The sequence below is a fragment of the Paramisgurnus dabryanus genome, chromosome 5 (genome assembly GCF_030506205.2).
Source record: "Paramisgurnus dabryanus chromosome 5, PD_genome_1.1, whole genome shotgun sequence".
NCBI lineage: Eukaryota > Metazoa > Chordata > Actinopteri > Cypriniformes > Cobitidae > Paramisgurnus > Paramisgurnus dabryanus.
In genome coordinates, this window is record NC_133341.1 from 24113370 (window position 1) to 24130013 (window position 16644).

The following is a 16644-nucleotide window of genomic DNA, read 5'->3' on the forward strand; positions in this document are numbered from 1 at the left end:
TGTACTTTTTTAAGATGTAAGTCTTTGATGTCCCCAGAGTGCGTATGGAAAATTTTAGCTCAAAATACCTCATATAATTTATTATATGTTAAAATTCCCATCAGTTATTTTCTCTCTCTCTCACTCTTTCTCTCTCTCTGTACACTAAATGACAGTGTTGTGGTTTATAGTGCAGATTTAGGGGCGATATTATTAGGGGTCAAGCCCAGAATGGGCGAGACCCCTATTGGGATTGTTAGTTTTCTTATTATTGTAATAAGATCCGCTTTCTATGTCACAACAGGAATGAAATCTGAAATACCGATTTTTTTCACATGCTTGCAAAGAATGGTTTACCAAAACAAAGTTACTGGGTTGTTATTTTTCACATTTTCTAGGTTGATAGAAGCACTAGGGACCCAATTACAGCACTTAATGTTTTAATGATATGCCCCCTTTAAAGCTACCAGGATTTACAAGATCAAGACAGTATATGCTTTGCTTTTTATAAGGAATATGTCTGTGTAAGTAGCCTTAGATTAAACACATGCTTGCTTTGTGCTTAAGACAATGAGTTGGATGTGTTATAATTATAATGCAAGCCATCAAGAAAACACTTTTACTGGTGACCTCTGGTGGCAGATAATATGACATTTTTATAAAACATGAAATGCAAAGTGCTGAGGCCTCAGTTCTTTGGGTCACATTTCAAACAAGAGAAACCTTTTAGAAACGGAAATACAGATACTGGTCATATAATTAGAATATCATCAAAAAGTTGATTTATTTCGAAATTGAACCTTTTCACAGTATTCTAATTTTCACTGAATTTGGGATTTTCCTTAGTTATAATCATCAAAATTAAAATAAATAAATCTTTGAAATATATCAGTCTGTGTGTAATGAATGAATATAATATACAAGTTTCACTTTGAATGGAATAAGTGAAATAAAAAAAAAACTTTTTGATGATATTCTAATTATATGAACAGCACCTGTAAATGATGGATCTTAATGATGGATGCTTTTGTACATGCAACAAGTTTATTTGCAATGAAGATTAACATAGACTATATTTAAAGTCTCCAGCCCTTTTTTATGACGAATGTCTTATTACATTATGTATACAGTACATACATGTATTTACATTAATTTAGCACTAGCAGAATGGTGGCAGCAAGAAAGATGCCCGGATGTATCATTCATATTTTGTTTTGCTAGTGCCATTTGTCTGTTGTCAGTGTCATTGTTTTATTCGCTTTTTGTGGTCCTGGTCGATTTTTATCACAGGCATCATTTTCATCATGTGACTAATGGTGATGTGCAGTGACCTGGGTCCAGTCAGGCTGTGTGGTCTCTGATGGGAACTGGCACGCTATGGCTCCTGGTCTGGTTTGTTTAAGAGGATGCCTATAATAAAAACCTTAGGACAACAATTTCTTTCTTACCCCAACTCTTTGTCTAAATGCTATGACCTTATGCAGTAAACAGGACGCCTTGCTCAAAAACAAATGTATTTACATACAACTTGTTTCCAACAGATGTGAGGCGACGATGATGAAACGCACCCTGTGGCTAATCGTTTGGTTGACATGCTTTTGTATTTCCATCAACAGCACCATACAGTCTATGCCTCAATAACTGTCCACAGCCTTTGGAAGTTACTGAAGTGGAAATGACAGGAAGCAAGTCGCTCAAGTGTATTTACAGCAGTTACATTTACGATCAGTCTGGAGCAGAATTGACATCAACAACAACTGTTGCATGAAGGTAAGCTATGAATTTATACTTATATCCTATTTTCATTGTTTTTTTAATATGTTGCTCTGTCTTGGTGCAAGTGTATAAAATATATATTCTCTGTCATTCTTCAGTTATTTTTTGTGATGTGAACTGTACATTTTTAACTCCTGTTCTGACAAATGTATTTTTTATCAGATTTGTTTTTGTTTTTCTTGTGTAATAATTTTATTACACTGTTTGTTTTATTACTTCAAAGTTCAGCTGCTTGCAGGTTATATTTTCACAGAATGTTCTTTACAATATGTAGGATAACCCCTTACCCCGAAAAGTAAAACAGTTAAAACCAAAAAAACATGGTTAATTCAAAAAACATGGTTACTGTAGTAAACAATACTGTAGTAAATTTTAATAAGAGATGTGGTAGACAAAAAAAAAATGATCACAAAATTTTTTATAGCTGGTTTGTCACAAGTTGGATCACATATAACTAGGGATGCACCGATAGGATTTTTTTGGGCCGATACCGATACCGATTTAAACAGACAACTTCTGGCCGATAACGATGCCGATACCGATATTAAATACTTATATACAATACTATACAGTTGGTCTATTTGCTAGTTTATTTCTGCATCAAATTATTTTTACTGAACATGGATTTGATCTAATTAACATTCAACTGACCAACATAATAAGAGAGACACAAATTAAGCTAAAACAAATATAATAAGACAACATGACAACCTTCAAAGGTGGTTTTTGCTATTCAGCATTTATTTTATTAACAACATTAACTCGTTTTTTTACATATAATGGATTTCTTTATGCAGTTAATTAATAGGCCGATACCGATTGTTTTTCTTGTGCTATTGCCGATATGCCGATGGTTTCAAATTCATCAAAAATCGGCCGATAAATATCGGCGGCCGATACATCGGTGCATCACTACATATAACACAGCTGAATGTCTTTTACATCCAAAGCTTTAGGGCTGATTCGAGCTGTTTCTGGGATACAAAACCCAGCTATTCTGATTCAAAGGAGATTTTTATTCTTTATATTTTTGGCTCTGATTTGCTAATACTTCTAGGTTTGACTGAAATATGGAAGTGAAAGAAGGAGGGGTAGCCTACATATATATCATCAGCGCAAGCACAACATCTGCTCCATCGTGATTCATGCTCAGTAGTCATCTCATTTTTGCAATATCTAAAAGACCAGTTTTCAAATTGGAGATGATAAATATGTGTAAATTTTAACACCAACAATGTTGGACCGGTCATAAGAAGACCCGTCACGCTCATGTGGTTAGTTCCTTTTTGTGACCTCACATCTGACCGGCTGATGCGATTAAGTAATCACTGTAAACGCAGTGACTGGGGCAGAACTTCTGCTGTCTCTGGGGTGCGTGGCTGGGTCTATGTATCTGCGTGTCTGTATGGCTGTGTAGAAGTTGGTCTCATAAATTATTTGTGTGGCACAATTGCATCTCATTTTACAGCTCTATTATATGTGATCTCTCTGCTCTCACCTCCCCTTGGCCTTCCTATTGTCTCTCTTAAATGGAGCCTGCAATCCTCGGTTCTGCTTCTATTTCTGACCCCTGACCTTAAGGATCTCCGCCTCTGCTCTCTGGATCAAGGCTTGCCCCATCATCCCTGCTGCATTACACTCTCCACTCTTTCTGTCTCTTTCTCCATCAGTTTTTCAATCTTTTCTCTATTGCTTATTCCCTTTATGGAGCTTTTTATCGTCTTATCTTTCTCCACCCTACATCCTTTCATCTTGCATTTGGGTATTGTGCCTTAAAAATCCTGCACACATTCTAAAATTCCTTTCTAACATTGTTTACCACAGTAACTTTGCTCTTTTTTTACCGTACTGTCTCTCTCTCTCTCCCTCTCTCTCCCTCTCTCTCTCTCTCTCTCTTTCTCTCTCTCTCTCTCTCTCATCCACTTTCTCATCCAGCTTTCTCCTCGCTTCATTCCCCCTTTTCTTATCTCACCTCCTCCTCACCTGTTGCCTTCTTCATAACACAGTCGCATCAGTTCCCCGACCTCCATGTACAAACACTCCCCACTCTTTTTGTTTCCTTCAGCAAGATGCTCCATCTGCAGGCAGCACCCAGACAGTTTACCCATGATGTGCGAGAGCCGGGGCTGTGGATCTGGAGGGTGGAAAAGATGAAGGCTGTGCTTCTTGATCCATCGCTGTATGGTGTCTTCTACAATGGAGATGCATACATTGTGCTCAACAACCAGGGGAAAGATGGAAGTGACTTGCACATGTGGATGGGTGTGTATTTGTTTGTTGAATGGAGATTTGTGATGCAGAGCAGTGGTAAATTTATAATGGCATACCATCTGTTTGCTAGCAGGTATTATGTAACATTATTTGCCAAGTAAGTGTTTGTACACAATGAGCTATTGGTACGATGTTGTGTGTATACAGGAAAGTATTGACTGAAAAATTAAATCTACTTGGATTAAGGTGAGAAGTCATCTCCGGATGAGCAGGGTGCTTGTGCTATGCTCGCCACACAACTGGACAGCTTCTTAGGAGGAGACCCAGTACAACACAGACAGGTCCAAGGCTTTGAGTCACCTGAGTTCATGACACTTTTTCCTAAAGGAGTCAGCTACAGGGTAAGTGTGGGTGCGGGAGAAGGAAGAGCATCAATATGTACGTTAAACGTGTCCTGGGGTGTAATTTTTTTTTACCGGAGAACGCCGGAAACAGTGGTTTCTTCTTCTACTGTATCTCAGGAGGGAGGAGTGGAGTCTGGGTTCAAGAGTGCCAGGTCAAGGACTTGTCCCGTTACGCATCTTTACCAGGTCAAAGGAAAGAAAAACATCAGAGCAAGAGAGGTGGAGCTTAGCTGGGGAAGCTTCAACAAGGGAGACTGTTTCATACTGGACCTTGGAGAGGTATGTATGTGTGTGTGTGTGTGTGTGTGTGTGTGTGTGTACCTGGTAATTATCACGTTGCGGGGACAATTAGATAGGAATACCAGTATTTGTGTGACCTTGTGGGGACATTTTGATGTCCCCATGAGGAAACAAGCTTATAAATCAAACAAAATGATGTTTCTTGAAAATGTGAAGTAGGAGAAGGGTTTCTGTGATGGTTGGGGTTAGGGAATGGGGTAGGTAAGGAGAATAGAATATACAGTTTGTATGGTATAAAATGCATTACGTCTATGGAATGTCCCCATAAAACATGGAAACCAGAATGTGTGTATGTGTGTGTGTGTATTTGTGTTTATATGATCATATATTAAAGATGCAATGTGGGACTTTTAGAAAGATCTCTAAACAAAATTGCAATATAATGTACAAAACTATATCATCAGTGGACCCTACGTATTTGTCATAGCCACACTATGACAAATACGACTGTGGACTAATGTGGCATTCACACCAGACACGGAAGAGGCGGCAAGCACGAGTGATTTGAATGTTAGGTCAATGCAAAGATGCGAATAGGCGTCCAGCGGCACAGTACACGCGAATGGTGTGCGCGCTAATGGTGCGTTCGGCGCGAATTGAATGTTGCCGCGGTATTCACATTTCCAGGTGAATCTCTCAAATGACTAGAATTTAATGTGCAGCTTTCACACATGAATGACTCAAAATGTTCAAGAGTCCAACTATGTCCGAATAGCGCGTTTTGGCCACCTCTACCGCGGCTGGTGTGAACGCACAGTAAGTCTTTGGTTGCAATTCACAGTCTCACCGCTACATGCCGCTCAAAGTCCCACATTGCACCTTAAAAAGAATAAGAATAAAAGAAAAACTTGGTGTGTTATTAAAGGTGAAATAGAATGATTGAACGGGGTATTTATCCTTGTTCTGTGATGTGACATGTAGACAAAAAAATGTTTTGTTTGGGTCTGTAATGCCTTAGAAGCTTCCTAAAAACCTCTCTCAGATAGCTCTATTAGGGTGGGGGATTTTAAACAAGTGGTTTTGCACCTTTTTGGCTCCCCCTACCGGCTTAACTTGCAATCTCATTACTGATTGGCTGACTTTGCTGCCACTCAAAAAATTTAGCCAATTATTTTAAAGTGGAGGGGCAGTTAGATGCCTGTGATGTCATAAGCATCAGTTTTTCAGATTGGGCCGTTTTCTGGCTGACATTTCTAAAAGAGGTATTTCTATAAGACTGAGATGTTTAGCATGTCTTTGTATGTTTGTGAATGCGGATAGATTACCATTATTCAACAAAGACAAGGTAAAAATGGTTTTTCATTCTCTGTCCCCTTTAAAGGTTTTTGACTTTATTGTTATCTCTCACTGTCTTATGTTAGTGTGTAATATTTAATGTGCATATGCATGTGTGTATATGCTTAGACCATCGTAGCATGGAGCGGCTCCAAAGCCAACATGTTTGAGCGACAGAAGGTGCGTGAAATTGCATCGCTTATCAGAGACACGGAGAGGAACGGCAAAGCTCACATTATCGATGTGACCGAGGGAGAGGAACCACTAGAGATGGTCCAGGTGACTTACACCCTGTCCACATGAACACGGGTATTTTTAAAACGTAGCCTTTTCTATTTGGTTTACACCAACACAGTATCAGGTGACTAAAACCAAACTTAAAACAAAATCCTACTTGGGGTAAAGTTTTTTTTGAAACTCCGGTTGCAGTGTTGTCGTGTAGCCGGTGAAACTAGCGCAGAGGCTCTACAATGGCTTCTGATTGGCCAACATGGCTTTACGGTTTGGGATATATTGACATCTGTTGGTTTGGGTTCATACTGGGTTTTTGCGTGTTCGTGTGGACACAGATTTTTTTAACAAAGGAGGGGAAAAGCTCTGTTTATGAAAATACCCATGTACATGTGGACCAGGCCTTACATACACATTTTAACACAAAGATTTAGGAATCTATAGAGAGTGTCCCACTGGAAATGCATTTATAGGTTAATGCATACATTAAGAGAAAAAAATGAAATATCTTAACACCAGCTTTTTCTCTACATGTAAGGCACTTGGTCCAATCCCAGCTCTGAGAGACAGCTCAGCAGAGGAGGACGCTGCAGCAGACATCTCAAATTCTGCCTCCCTTTACAAGGTCAGATCTTTTTAAAAATAACAGTCAATTTAAGAACAAAGATTAGCCCAGTACAGAATGCAACAATAAGGAAAAGAGTATTCTCTCTTCTCTTTCTCTCTATTTCTCTCTCTTTCTGTCTCTCTCTCAGGTGTCCAATGCAACAGGCCAAATGACCTTGACAAAACTGTGTAACAGAGGACCGTTCAGTCAAGAGCTCTTGGAGAAGGATGACTGCTTCATACTGGACAATGGATCTAATGGGAAGATCTATGTTTGGAAGGGTAAATCTGTGTATTTGTGTGTGAATGTGCGCGTGGAGGTCCACAGTAGAAGTCACTGCTTTACTTTTTTGACTGACAGGGCATGGAGCCAATGCAGAGGAGAAGAGGGTTGCTCTGAAGGTGGCAGATGAGTTTATTACAGAAATGAACTATCCCAGAATGCGAACACAGGTACTATAGTTGATTAATGTTTCATTTACGTAAACTGAAAGTGCATGGTTATAGATTGGGATATATTGGGATATCGCTGGGTGTGTTTAGGGCCATGGGTTTGATTCGCCAAGAACACACATGATAAAATGTTTAACTTGTAAGTTGCTTTGGTCTGCCAAACACATACATTTAGCATTTTTTCTTGTCTAGGTGGAAATTCTCCCTCAGGGTCGTGAATCTGTCCTCTTCAAACAGTTCTTTGAGAGCTGGAGTTAAATATGCACCATTATATAATATGCATGCACAACAATCACTCATTTTGTATGATAAGACAGCATATTAATTATGTAAGATCTGGAATACATTTGCTAAGATTGCAACCCAGTAAAATGAGAATTATTGAGCTGTCAAATGCATAAAAAGACTGTTACAAGGCCTTTTACAAAGCAAACTATTCATGTGATTCATTTTCTGTTAGATATGACCTATAAAATAATAATAATAAAAAACTGTCTACAGCCTGTTGTTTTTATATTATGTTTTATTATTCACATGACTTCTCTATTCTGCTGTAAATTGTATAGTCCCATATTGGCATTAACTTTATGCACAGACAACACACAATAACAGTTATATAACCAAATGTGATCATTCCATAAACTGTTTATGATTATCATATAACTTAAAGGTGAATATACGATAGGCCACGTAGTTTTATTTAAGCTTGGCTTTTCAGAAGCAACATCACAATGAAGGATACATAAATGGACTCACAGTTAGAGGTGACAAATACATAACACATTTTGTTAGGTCTGTATACAACCTTTCACTTGAAATGTTTAGCAAATATTTCTACAGATTTTCCTTACTGTATTAGTTCAAAATGAAACTGCATTTGCAATAACTAGTCATTTATACGATATGAACAGTTTCACATGATTCATTACTGAATTTACACTAAGGGTAGTTTTATGATATTAAAGATTGTAGGGGAAGTCAGCACAGTTCAAGATAAGTTGGTAGAAATCATGCATTTAAGGCAAAGGTCATTGTCTAGTCATTAAATATGAAATGATACTGCAGGTCTCTGTGCTCTTGTACTCGGGTCCTGCTGGTGTGCACCACAAGTGTCTGGGCTGCTTCCAAAAGGGAAGGTAAGGTTCCTTATGTTTTTAGTATTTTAAATATAAATACCGGTTGAATACCAATCGAAAATTACAGTAAGTCGGGAAGTGTTGGACTTTAAAACTGACTTGAACTTTATACTTAAATCGTTTGTTGTAGGTAAACGTATCTAAACATACCTTAAAAATGATCATTTCCTGAACAGTAAAACAGAACTTTGTCACAACCTAGTAAATGTGTCACTACTAAAAACATAAAATACTCTATACATTTTACTTGTATATATGTTTCTTTAAATGTTATCTAAATTAACTCTTTCAATTCAGATAGACCTGTATTTGAGTTGTATTACAGCTGTTGTTCAGTTTACATTAATAAAAATAAAAGGAGTGTAAAGGTAAACCGACTGGGTAATTATTGAAAATAACTAATTATGGGAACACTCATATTTTTTAGATTTGTAACATTTAAAATGTTAAACCTGGATCAAAATGTCAACTGGTACAGTAAATGCCTCATAAACTATGTGATGCACCTGGGCATAAGACTGTGGACAAAAAAAGTAACTTTTTGGTGTAGTAAAATATTTTAGATTAACCCTCACAATTTCTACATAGTTATATTAACATTTATTGAGAAATAGATTTTCCTAATTAAAATGATAATAAACACAAAATTAATTAATGTACAAAATGAACTGTGTGGGAATAGTAAGCAGTATTATACATTTTCTTGTATTATTTAACTTAATAATTTTAAAACTATAAGTTTGATAGTCACTGCACAAAGTCCTAAAACAATTAAGTATATTTTAATCAAAAATTTTAGCGCGTTCAAGTCAAAAACTCTGAATTCATTTAACTTAAGCGTATAAAATCAATTAAACTAAAACATTCAATATTTTTAGACATCCTAACCCCAACTTTAACCCCAACTCCAGGCGAGAATAGTTTTAAAAGCAGAAGAAAAACATGTAGAAACCAATACATAAAAGTACATCCTAACCCCAAGCAAAAATGATTTAAAAATAGAGGGAAAATGAGAAAACAATACATACAATGACACAAAATAAAAGTTGTGCCTCGGACACACAAACTATTTATATAAATTTGTGCGGAGTGACACGAAAAAGACATTCGTGGTTAAAAAAGCTGAATTTCGGGCCGTGGACACAAATAAATGAATCAAATTTTTCATGACTATAACACGACTTGCTGTGAGATCATGTTGATTATATTATTGATGTTGTTTTGTTGTAAATGATAATTTTGGGATGTCACCGTTCACGTAATCAGTGATGAACCCTGTTCAGAACATTATATTTTAGGTAGGGGTGCACCGATCTATTGGCCATGCTTGTTATGCTTCTCAATGAATTACGGTGAAATGCCGTTACATCCAAAAGCCAGATGGCGCTCTTGTGCAGTTACTCAATATGTGATGTAGACAAAGAACCATACACACGCAGCTAATGACGCAGCTCCAGGAAATATATTTATATTGCTGTCAAAGAGTAAAGAAGTTGTTGCTGTTCTTCAAAATTTTTCAGGTATTTTCATGATTTTAAAGAGTATGTATAATGGTTATGTTTGACGAGTTTTGCTTTTTCAAATGCATTTTATAAACGACTCAAACTAACAGTGATTTCAGATCGATAAGGACTTACTGATTAAAAGCCGTAGTATATGAAATAGCTGTAAATAGTACCGGTAGTGCGATTCAGAATTATTGGCCACATATTATTAGTGTATAATTGTAGCCTATTTCTCTCCACAGTACTGACAATGCACAGTTGTGTGTCTGTTTATGTGGTTACTTATGGTCAGTCATAAATGTTGTGTTTGCCATGTATAACACTAAAAGTAACTAAGTCCATACAACCATGTTAAAGAAAATAACAAACAGTACAATCTACCATACGATTTATTTAATATTTTTAGACAGCAAAGCAAAAAGACTTTACATAAGTGATTAAAAAAATCTAACTTCTAAAATAAAAATAATTAAGTGACATTTACTTAATTATTTAACAAATGTTTAATGCATTATTAAGTAAATTTTATTTGATTTTTGTAGGTAAGTTGTAAATTAATAAAATCAGTAAATTTTACTTAAAAGAAGTTGGTGCAAATTGTTACGAGAATGTTTTTAAGTACATTTTAAACGTTTTTTTCTGTGTATATTTGTAGCAAAAGCCAAAAATACATTGTATACAATGTAAAAAGTAAAAGTTAAATCGACTTAAAAAATTACTTGATTTTAAGTCGTTTCAACATACACGTTTAAGTGAAAAACTCTTTAAATTAAAAGTTTAAGTTGAAATAAATTAATCCACATGTAAGAACTTTATTTGGACAATTTTAAAGGCGATATTCTCAATATTATTATTATTATTTTTTGCACCCTCAGATTCAACATTTTTAAATAGTTAAATCTCGGCCAAATATTGTCCTATCCTAACAAACCATACATCAATGGCTATGACTGGTTTTGTGGTCCATGGTCACATATTTACCTAAAATAATCCCGCATAATATAAAGATCATTTTGTGAAAATATGACCTTGATATCTTTAATATTAACTGTGTAAGTTCATGTAATTTTTTTAAAATCAATGTGAAATCAATGAAGTGAAATCAAACTTTGATGCTCCTAATCTTATCATTAGATTATGAGACTTTAGCCTGAATTTTACAAATATAAAAATGAGCAGGGGTCAAAAATAACAAAAACTAATGTTGTTTGGATGTAATCTCAAACCGAAACATGTTTAATGAAAACTAAAAAAGTTTTTGTTTTGCTAGGCTGAGCTCCTCAAGGGAAAGAAAAAATGAAGAGTATCTTAAAAGACAAAAGTAAGTTCAGCAACGTAAGTCCAAACGTTTAAAATGTTTAAAGATAAGTAAACGCAATACAGCAAGAGCGCACCTTACCAAAGTATTTATTTATGCATAACAGGATTTCAGAAGCCTGAGGCCAGTCTAAGTAACTCTATTGGAGCTGTACGGTGGACTCTGCCTGATGAGGATGTTGCGTTGCACAGCTCCGCTCCCAGCAAGAGAACATCCATTCCTAGACAAAAGGTAATAGATGGATCCTTTTTGATAGACCCAATTTTCTTGAAAATAACCCAACATTTTTAAGAGTCTAGATACACAGAAAACTATACTTCTGTTATGTACAGGACCTGAAGGATCTCCGCAGCTTGCAGGAATGTGTGAAGTTTATCACTCAGTGGAAACATCAGGTGGAACAGGTGTGCAAGGTAATGTGTGATACTTTCTTTCGAATGTTTGGCTGCTACCTTGACTTTTAATGAAACCTGTTTCTTAAAGGGATAGTTCGCCCCAAAATGAAAAATCATTGTGTCATTGTTTACTCATGTTGTTCTTAACCTTTATGAGTTTCTTTATTCTGTTCAACACAAAAGTAGATATTTTGATAAATGATGGTAAGCATACAATTGATTCACCCATTGACGACTTCTATATTGTGACTGACTTATCTCTTTAAATATTTCCACCCAAACTATTGTATACACAGCAGTAGTTGCTGTAACATCTCATCAAGCAAAGCTCTCAAATCAATACACAAGTACACAAACCTAGAAAAAAAAATGCAATAGCACAGAAAAAAATGCTAAGAATTGCCTTTAAATTACATATTTATTACCCCTCTGTACTGACGAATGTACTGATAATATGAGACATGTGTAAACAGACAGTGTATTTATATAAAGTTTATAAGGGTTGTGTGCTTACAAACAATAGTTTTTATCTTCATCAAAACTCATCTTCATGTGCCATAAAGCCATAGATAACAACAGATCCAAGCATGAAGATTGCACCTGATTGGTAGGGTTTCTATATTTTTGAACGCTAAACATCCAGCCAACCTTTGTAGTGCATTGGGAGGGGGATGATTTGAACCACATGAATTGTAGTACAGTAATATATTATTGCATTGCATGGTCCTCTGTTTATGAATCTACACTGAATTACAAAAAAATATGTTTGTGCTTTTTTAGCCTGACACCAATGGAGACGAAGGTCAAAATATTTATGTGAATGCTGAGCCCCGGAGGCTGGAGCAATGTCAAAAGCTCATCCTTGAATGGGCACAGGATCTCAAGAAAGCTGAAAATGTGAGTTGATGGGGAAAAGAGACATGCCGGCATGTTTTAAACCAATTTTTTCATCAAATATAGATAAGCCCAACCGTTGGGTAACATTAACCTTGAAATGTAACCCCTATTATTTGCTGGGTTACATTGTCCATGTTTGACCCAACCATGGGTGGAAACAACCCAGCCTAGTTTGTATGAATTGGATAATTTGTTGGCTAATTTGAATGAATTCGTATGAAGTGAAAAAAAAACATAATGAAACCCCCTAACCCCAACGCCACAAAAGTGAATCATACAAAAATGTACGAATATCATCATACGAATTAATATAAATCACCTTGTAAAATACATTCTAATTTCCATGAGATAGCGTTGAACAACCCAACACTTTGGGTTGAAACAACCCAACATAGGTTAATGTAAACCCACCAGTTGGGTTTGTCCATATTTTACCAAACAATGGGTTTAAAAAACCCAACAGATAATGCACCAATAGGTGCAACCGAGATTAGTTTTCACCTCCTGTATAACAAATTTTTAAAAAAGCAAAATAACTAGACAGACAATCAAAACATGATATTAAAAAGCACTAAAAGTGGTTCACTGGCACTTAATCATAGGGGAACCACTTTAAAGGGACACTTCATCCATTTGCATAAAGCTTTGTATAGTTGGAACCCCAGTCATGTTTTTGAATTGTCGTGCATCATTTCCTCAGTTGCCCCTGAGAGAGGAGATATACAGATTTCAGTATTGCACTTCCTTCTTTCAAGGATATAAAAATCATAATTTTGCATCATTGAAAGCAGGAAGTCCAATATTTTTGTTGAGGGAGTGAGACTACAAATACCCCTTTTCTCTAAGATTTAAATCTGCCCATGTGGCTCTCTATTAGGGCTGGATGCATTTCCATTTTTCACCACAGATTTACATGGGAAAAATATGGGGTGCTGTTGAGCACGGGAGGGCAGAGGCAGCCTCTACCCCTTTCACCTCAATCATTATATACAGTAGCCAACCAAGCCATAAAATATTAGACACATTTACGAGTTCATCTAGGGGCGGTTTCCTTAACAGGGTTTAGGCTAACCCAGGACTATGCCTTAGTTATATAAGTACATTTAAGTAGTTTTTACAAACATAACTTACAAAAAACAACACTGATGTGCATCTTGAGACAAAACAATGGCAATGATATATATTAAGATATGTCAAGGGAAGATATTTTTTATATAAGGCAGCTCAAACATGCATTTTAGTTTGGGACCCTGTCTGGTAAACCACCCCATAGAGTTCTATATTTTCATATATTTTGGTAAGGCACTGCCCCACCTGCACTTACAGACAAGCAGCGCTCACTTATGAGTCTACAAAGGTGCTATAGCACTTAAAGTGGTTCCCCTATATGATTACGGGCCAGTGAACCACTTTTAGTGCTAACAGCATTAAAGTCACAGTTTTTCTTTCATTAAGGTCCTTACTTATTGTATAAGTCTTTTTTTTCTCTTTTACCTTTAGATGTATAGTGAAAGTCCATGGCGACAAAGAGATGCAAGCAGTGAGCAGAAAGAAAGCAAGACAGACTCTATGAAACACGCAGACCAGAGGATCATGGAGTGGGCGAAAGAGCTGCAGACTGTCTCAGAGGTGTGAGAAAATAAGATGTAGGTTGTAATGTGTGAATCCATGCCTATTTAAAGCCATTATATGTGTGAATGTATATGTGCAGCGCTTCGGTGTAACGAGAGATGAATTAGTTCAGCTCTTGAGGCAGCTGGAATTGAGGAAGAAGAAAATTCTGCTGCCTTTTCTGGAGTTCTTAACTTGGTCCGTGCTAAAGGAGGACAACAAGGTGAGACTGAGCATATTTCAGATAAGGCCCAAATAAACTTTAAAGACCTTTCCAAGAACACCTAGCTAAAGTTCATAGATTAAAACCGTAAACTATCTCAGATCCATGGTAACTTCTCAATATCACTATTAGTAAGCAACACGTTTATTATGGCCCTTATGTAAACAGCATGCTATATACCAACAGTTTTTATCATACCTGGCACACACCCACAGAAATTTCTCCTGCTTAATGCATTATATTGAAAAATGCTCTGTATAATATAGTTTTTATTTATTTTAGGTCAATCGGTCTCCAAATGCAATAAAATATAATTTTATCAAATGTAATGATTGATTTTATTTGTTAAACACATGGAGGAAACTTTAAAAAAACATTAGGCCTATGAACTGAAGAATATTCATGATGCTGTTATAAAACTATACAACAGAATATTATATTTGTACCACTGTAGTTGAGGTCAAGAAAAATATTTATGATGCTGTTGTTAAACTATATGACAGAGAATTAACACTTAATAACATTTTAATGATAAATTCAATTTGTATCACTGATAAAAAGTGGTCAGTTATGTTGTCTTGGTAATGTCAAGTTGTCATAACAAAGACATATAAAACATGTCGTCTTTGCATTAAAAATGACATAATTGAAGTAATGACACTTAATGACAGTTGTCATAAACGTGCATAAAATCTCCATCATGTTAATAGCATGTGTCATGTCATGATTATGAAGGTGTCACACCCCTTCAAGTAAAGTGTTACCAGAAAACCCAGCGCATAATTCAGTCAAAGATTCTTAAAATAACTATTTATTTTATACCTTTTGTGAAACTAAATGAAACTGTTTTGTTCTTTTTTGTATATAACATGTTTAGGATGTTGTTCCACAGATGTGGCTCCTTAGCAAGCAATGTGTCTGGAAAACAGGTGAGAATTTTCCTTGAACCCTCCAAAACACTGAAGTTTTTTGTATAAATGATGTTGACTGCTCATCTCTACATTTTTTTTATGTATGATTTGACAGGAATGCCCAAATACATTCCAAACTCAGGTATTGATTTATGCATTTGTCTAAGTAATACAATTATATGTAACATTATAGTGAATGATGACAACATTGCAACAGTAATAAAATGTATCATTTGTTTCTGTAGTGTGGAGCTGGATCTACAGTGCATCAGGTATCACTGAGTCATAACATAATTTTTTATTTATTTGATTAGACAAAAATGAAATACACAATACACACTTTTTCTATTGTGGTCCCTGAAGTACAGCACAGCTTCACTTCAATAGTATTGGATTAAATTTACAAGTTGGCTTTTCTTCAAATTTGAAAAGGAAATCATTCATCCAGAGCTTTATCTTATCTTGTCAAATCTTGACTCATCTCCTCTGTTTAGCCGACATCACATTGGACCCCATGACTAACCATCCTTGGCTGCAGATGTCGGAGGACAGGAAGAAGGTTCAGGAAGCTTTAACTGAAACTGAAGTATCATTCAGCACTCAGCGCTTTGACATCTGGCCTTGTGTTTTGGGCTGGGAGGGGCTCTCATCCGGTCGGCACTATTGGGAAGTTGCGATTGCCAACAACGGCTACTGGCGTATCGGGGTGACCACCGCTTCCTCCAAAAGGCATGGTCGCTTTTCCATGAACCCCTCTGAGGGCTTCTGGGCAATATGGAGAAGCACACGGCAGTTTTTTGCATGCACCAAACCAGAGACCCAGCTACCCCTGACGCTTGTGCCCAAAAAACTGGGAGTCTATCTGGATTATGAAGAAGGACAAGTGTCTTTCTACAATGTAGAGACACAATCGCATATCTTCACATTTACTGCAAGTTTCGGTGAAAAATTGTACCCGCTCTTTTCACCACTGGATGGACGCACGGTTTTAACACTGTCCACGCCAACCGAAAACATAGCATTATAGAAATAAAAAATGACCACTTTTAATCCTATTAAGTGACTTTTTAAATAAGGGGCTCTTGAAGGGAAGTAAGTTGACCGTTTGTGAGACCAGTTTGTAGGTTAGGATGACTGCAAAACATGCACCTCTTGCTTTAGGATGTAGTTGAAAAAATGATTGTTTTCACAATTATCCACATTTTAGCTGTCACAGCAGAATGGAAAAATGAGAAACTGATATTAACTCTTTACAAAACTAAAGAAACAGATCCTAAAGAAACTGTAGATAAATCATTTGGGTGGTAAATGTTAACTTTATCACAGTCTTGCAGATATGAGATGTAGATTACATTTACTATTTACCCTTAGATATGTGTCATGGTGTCCATGTGAACATGGTTTACAATGTAA

At 36.3% G+C, this 16644-nt stretch overlaps 2 protein-coding genes across 2 annotated transcripts; both read left to right on the forward strand.

Moving 5' to 3' along the window:
- The first annotated feature begins 1612 nt into the window (after window positions 1-1612).
- Window positions 1613-7733, forward strand: capga (capping protein (actin filament), gelsolin-like a). The gene is made up of 9 exons (XM_065250018.2): window positions 1613-1749; window positions 3821-4017; window positions 4213-4367; window positions 4488-4649; window positions 6075-6224; window positions 6715-6801; window positions 6932-7064; window positions 7144-7235; window positions 7428-7733. The coding sequence occupies exons 2-9, from the start codon at window positions 3825-3827 to the stop codon at window positions 7491-7493; spliced, it is 1038 nt and encodes a 345-aa protein (XP_065106090.1). The 5' UTR covers window positions 1613-1749; window positions 3821-3824; the 3' UTR covers window positions 7494-7733.
- Window positions 7734-8306: 573 nt separating this feature from the next.
- Window positions 8307-16644, forward strand: LOC135732116 (butyrophilin subfamily 1 member A1). Its single transcript, XM_065250020.2, has 11 exons — window positions 8307-8371; window positions 11147-11197; window positions 11301-11425; window positions 11527-11607; window positions 12370-12486; window positions 13987-14115; window positions 14198-14320; window positions 15198-15249; window positions 15347-15373; window positions 15477-15503; window positions 15726-16644. The coding sequence occupies exons 2-11, from the start codon at window positions 11173-11175 to the stop codon at window positions 16256-16258; spliced, it is 1239 nt and encodes a 412-aa protein (XP_065106092.1). The 5' UTR covers window positions 8307-8371; window positions 11147-11172; the 3' UTR covers window positions 16259-16644.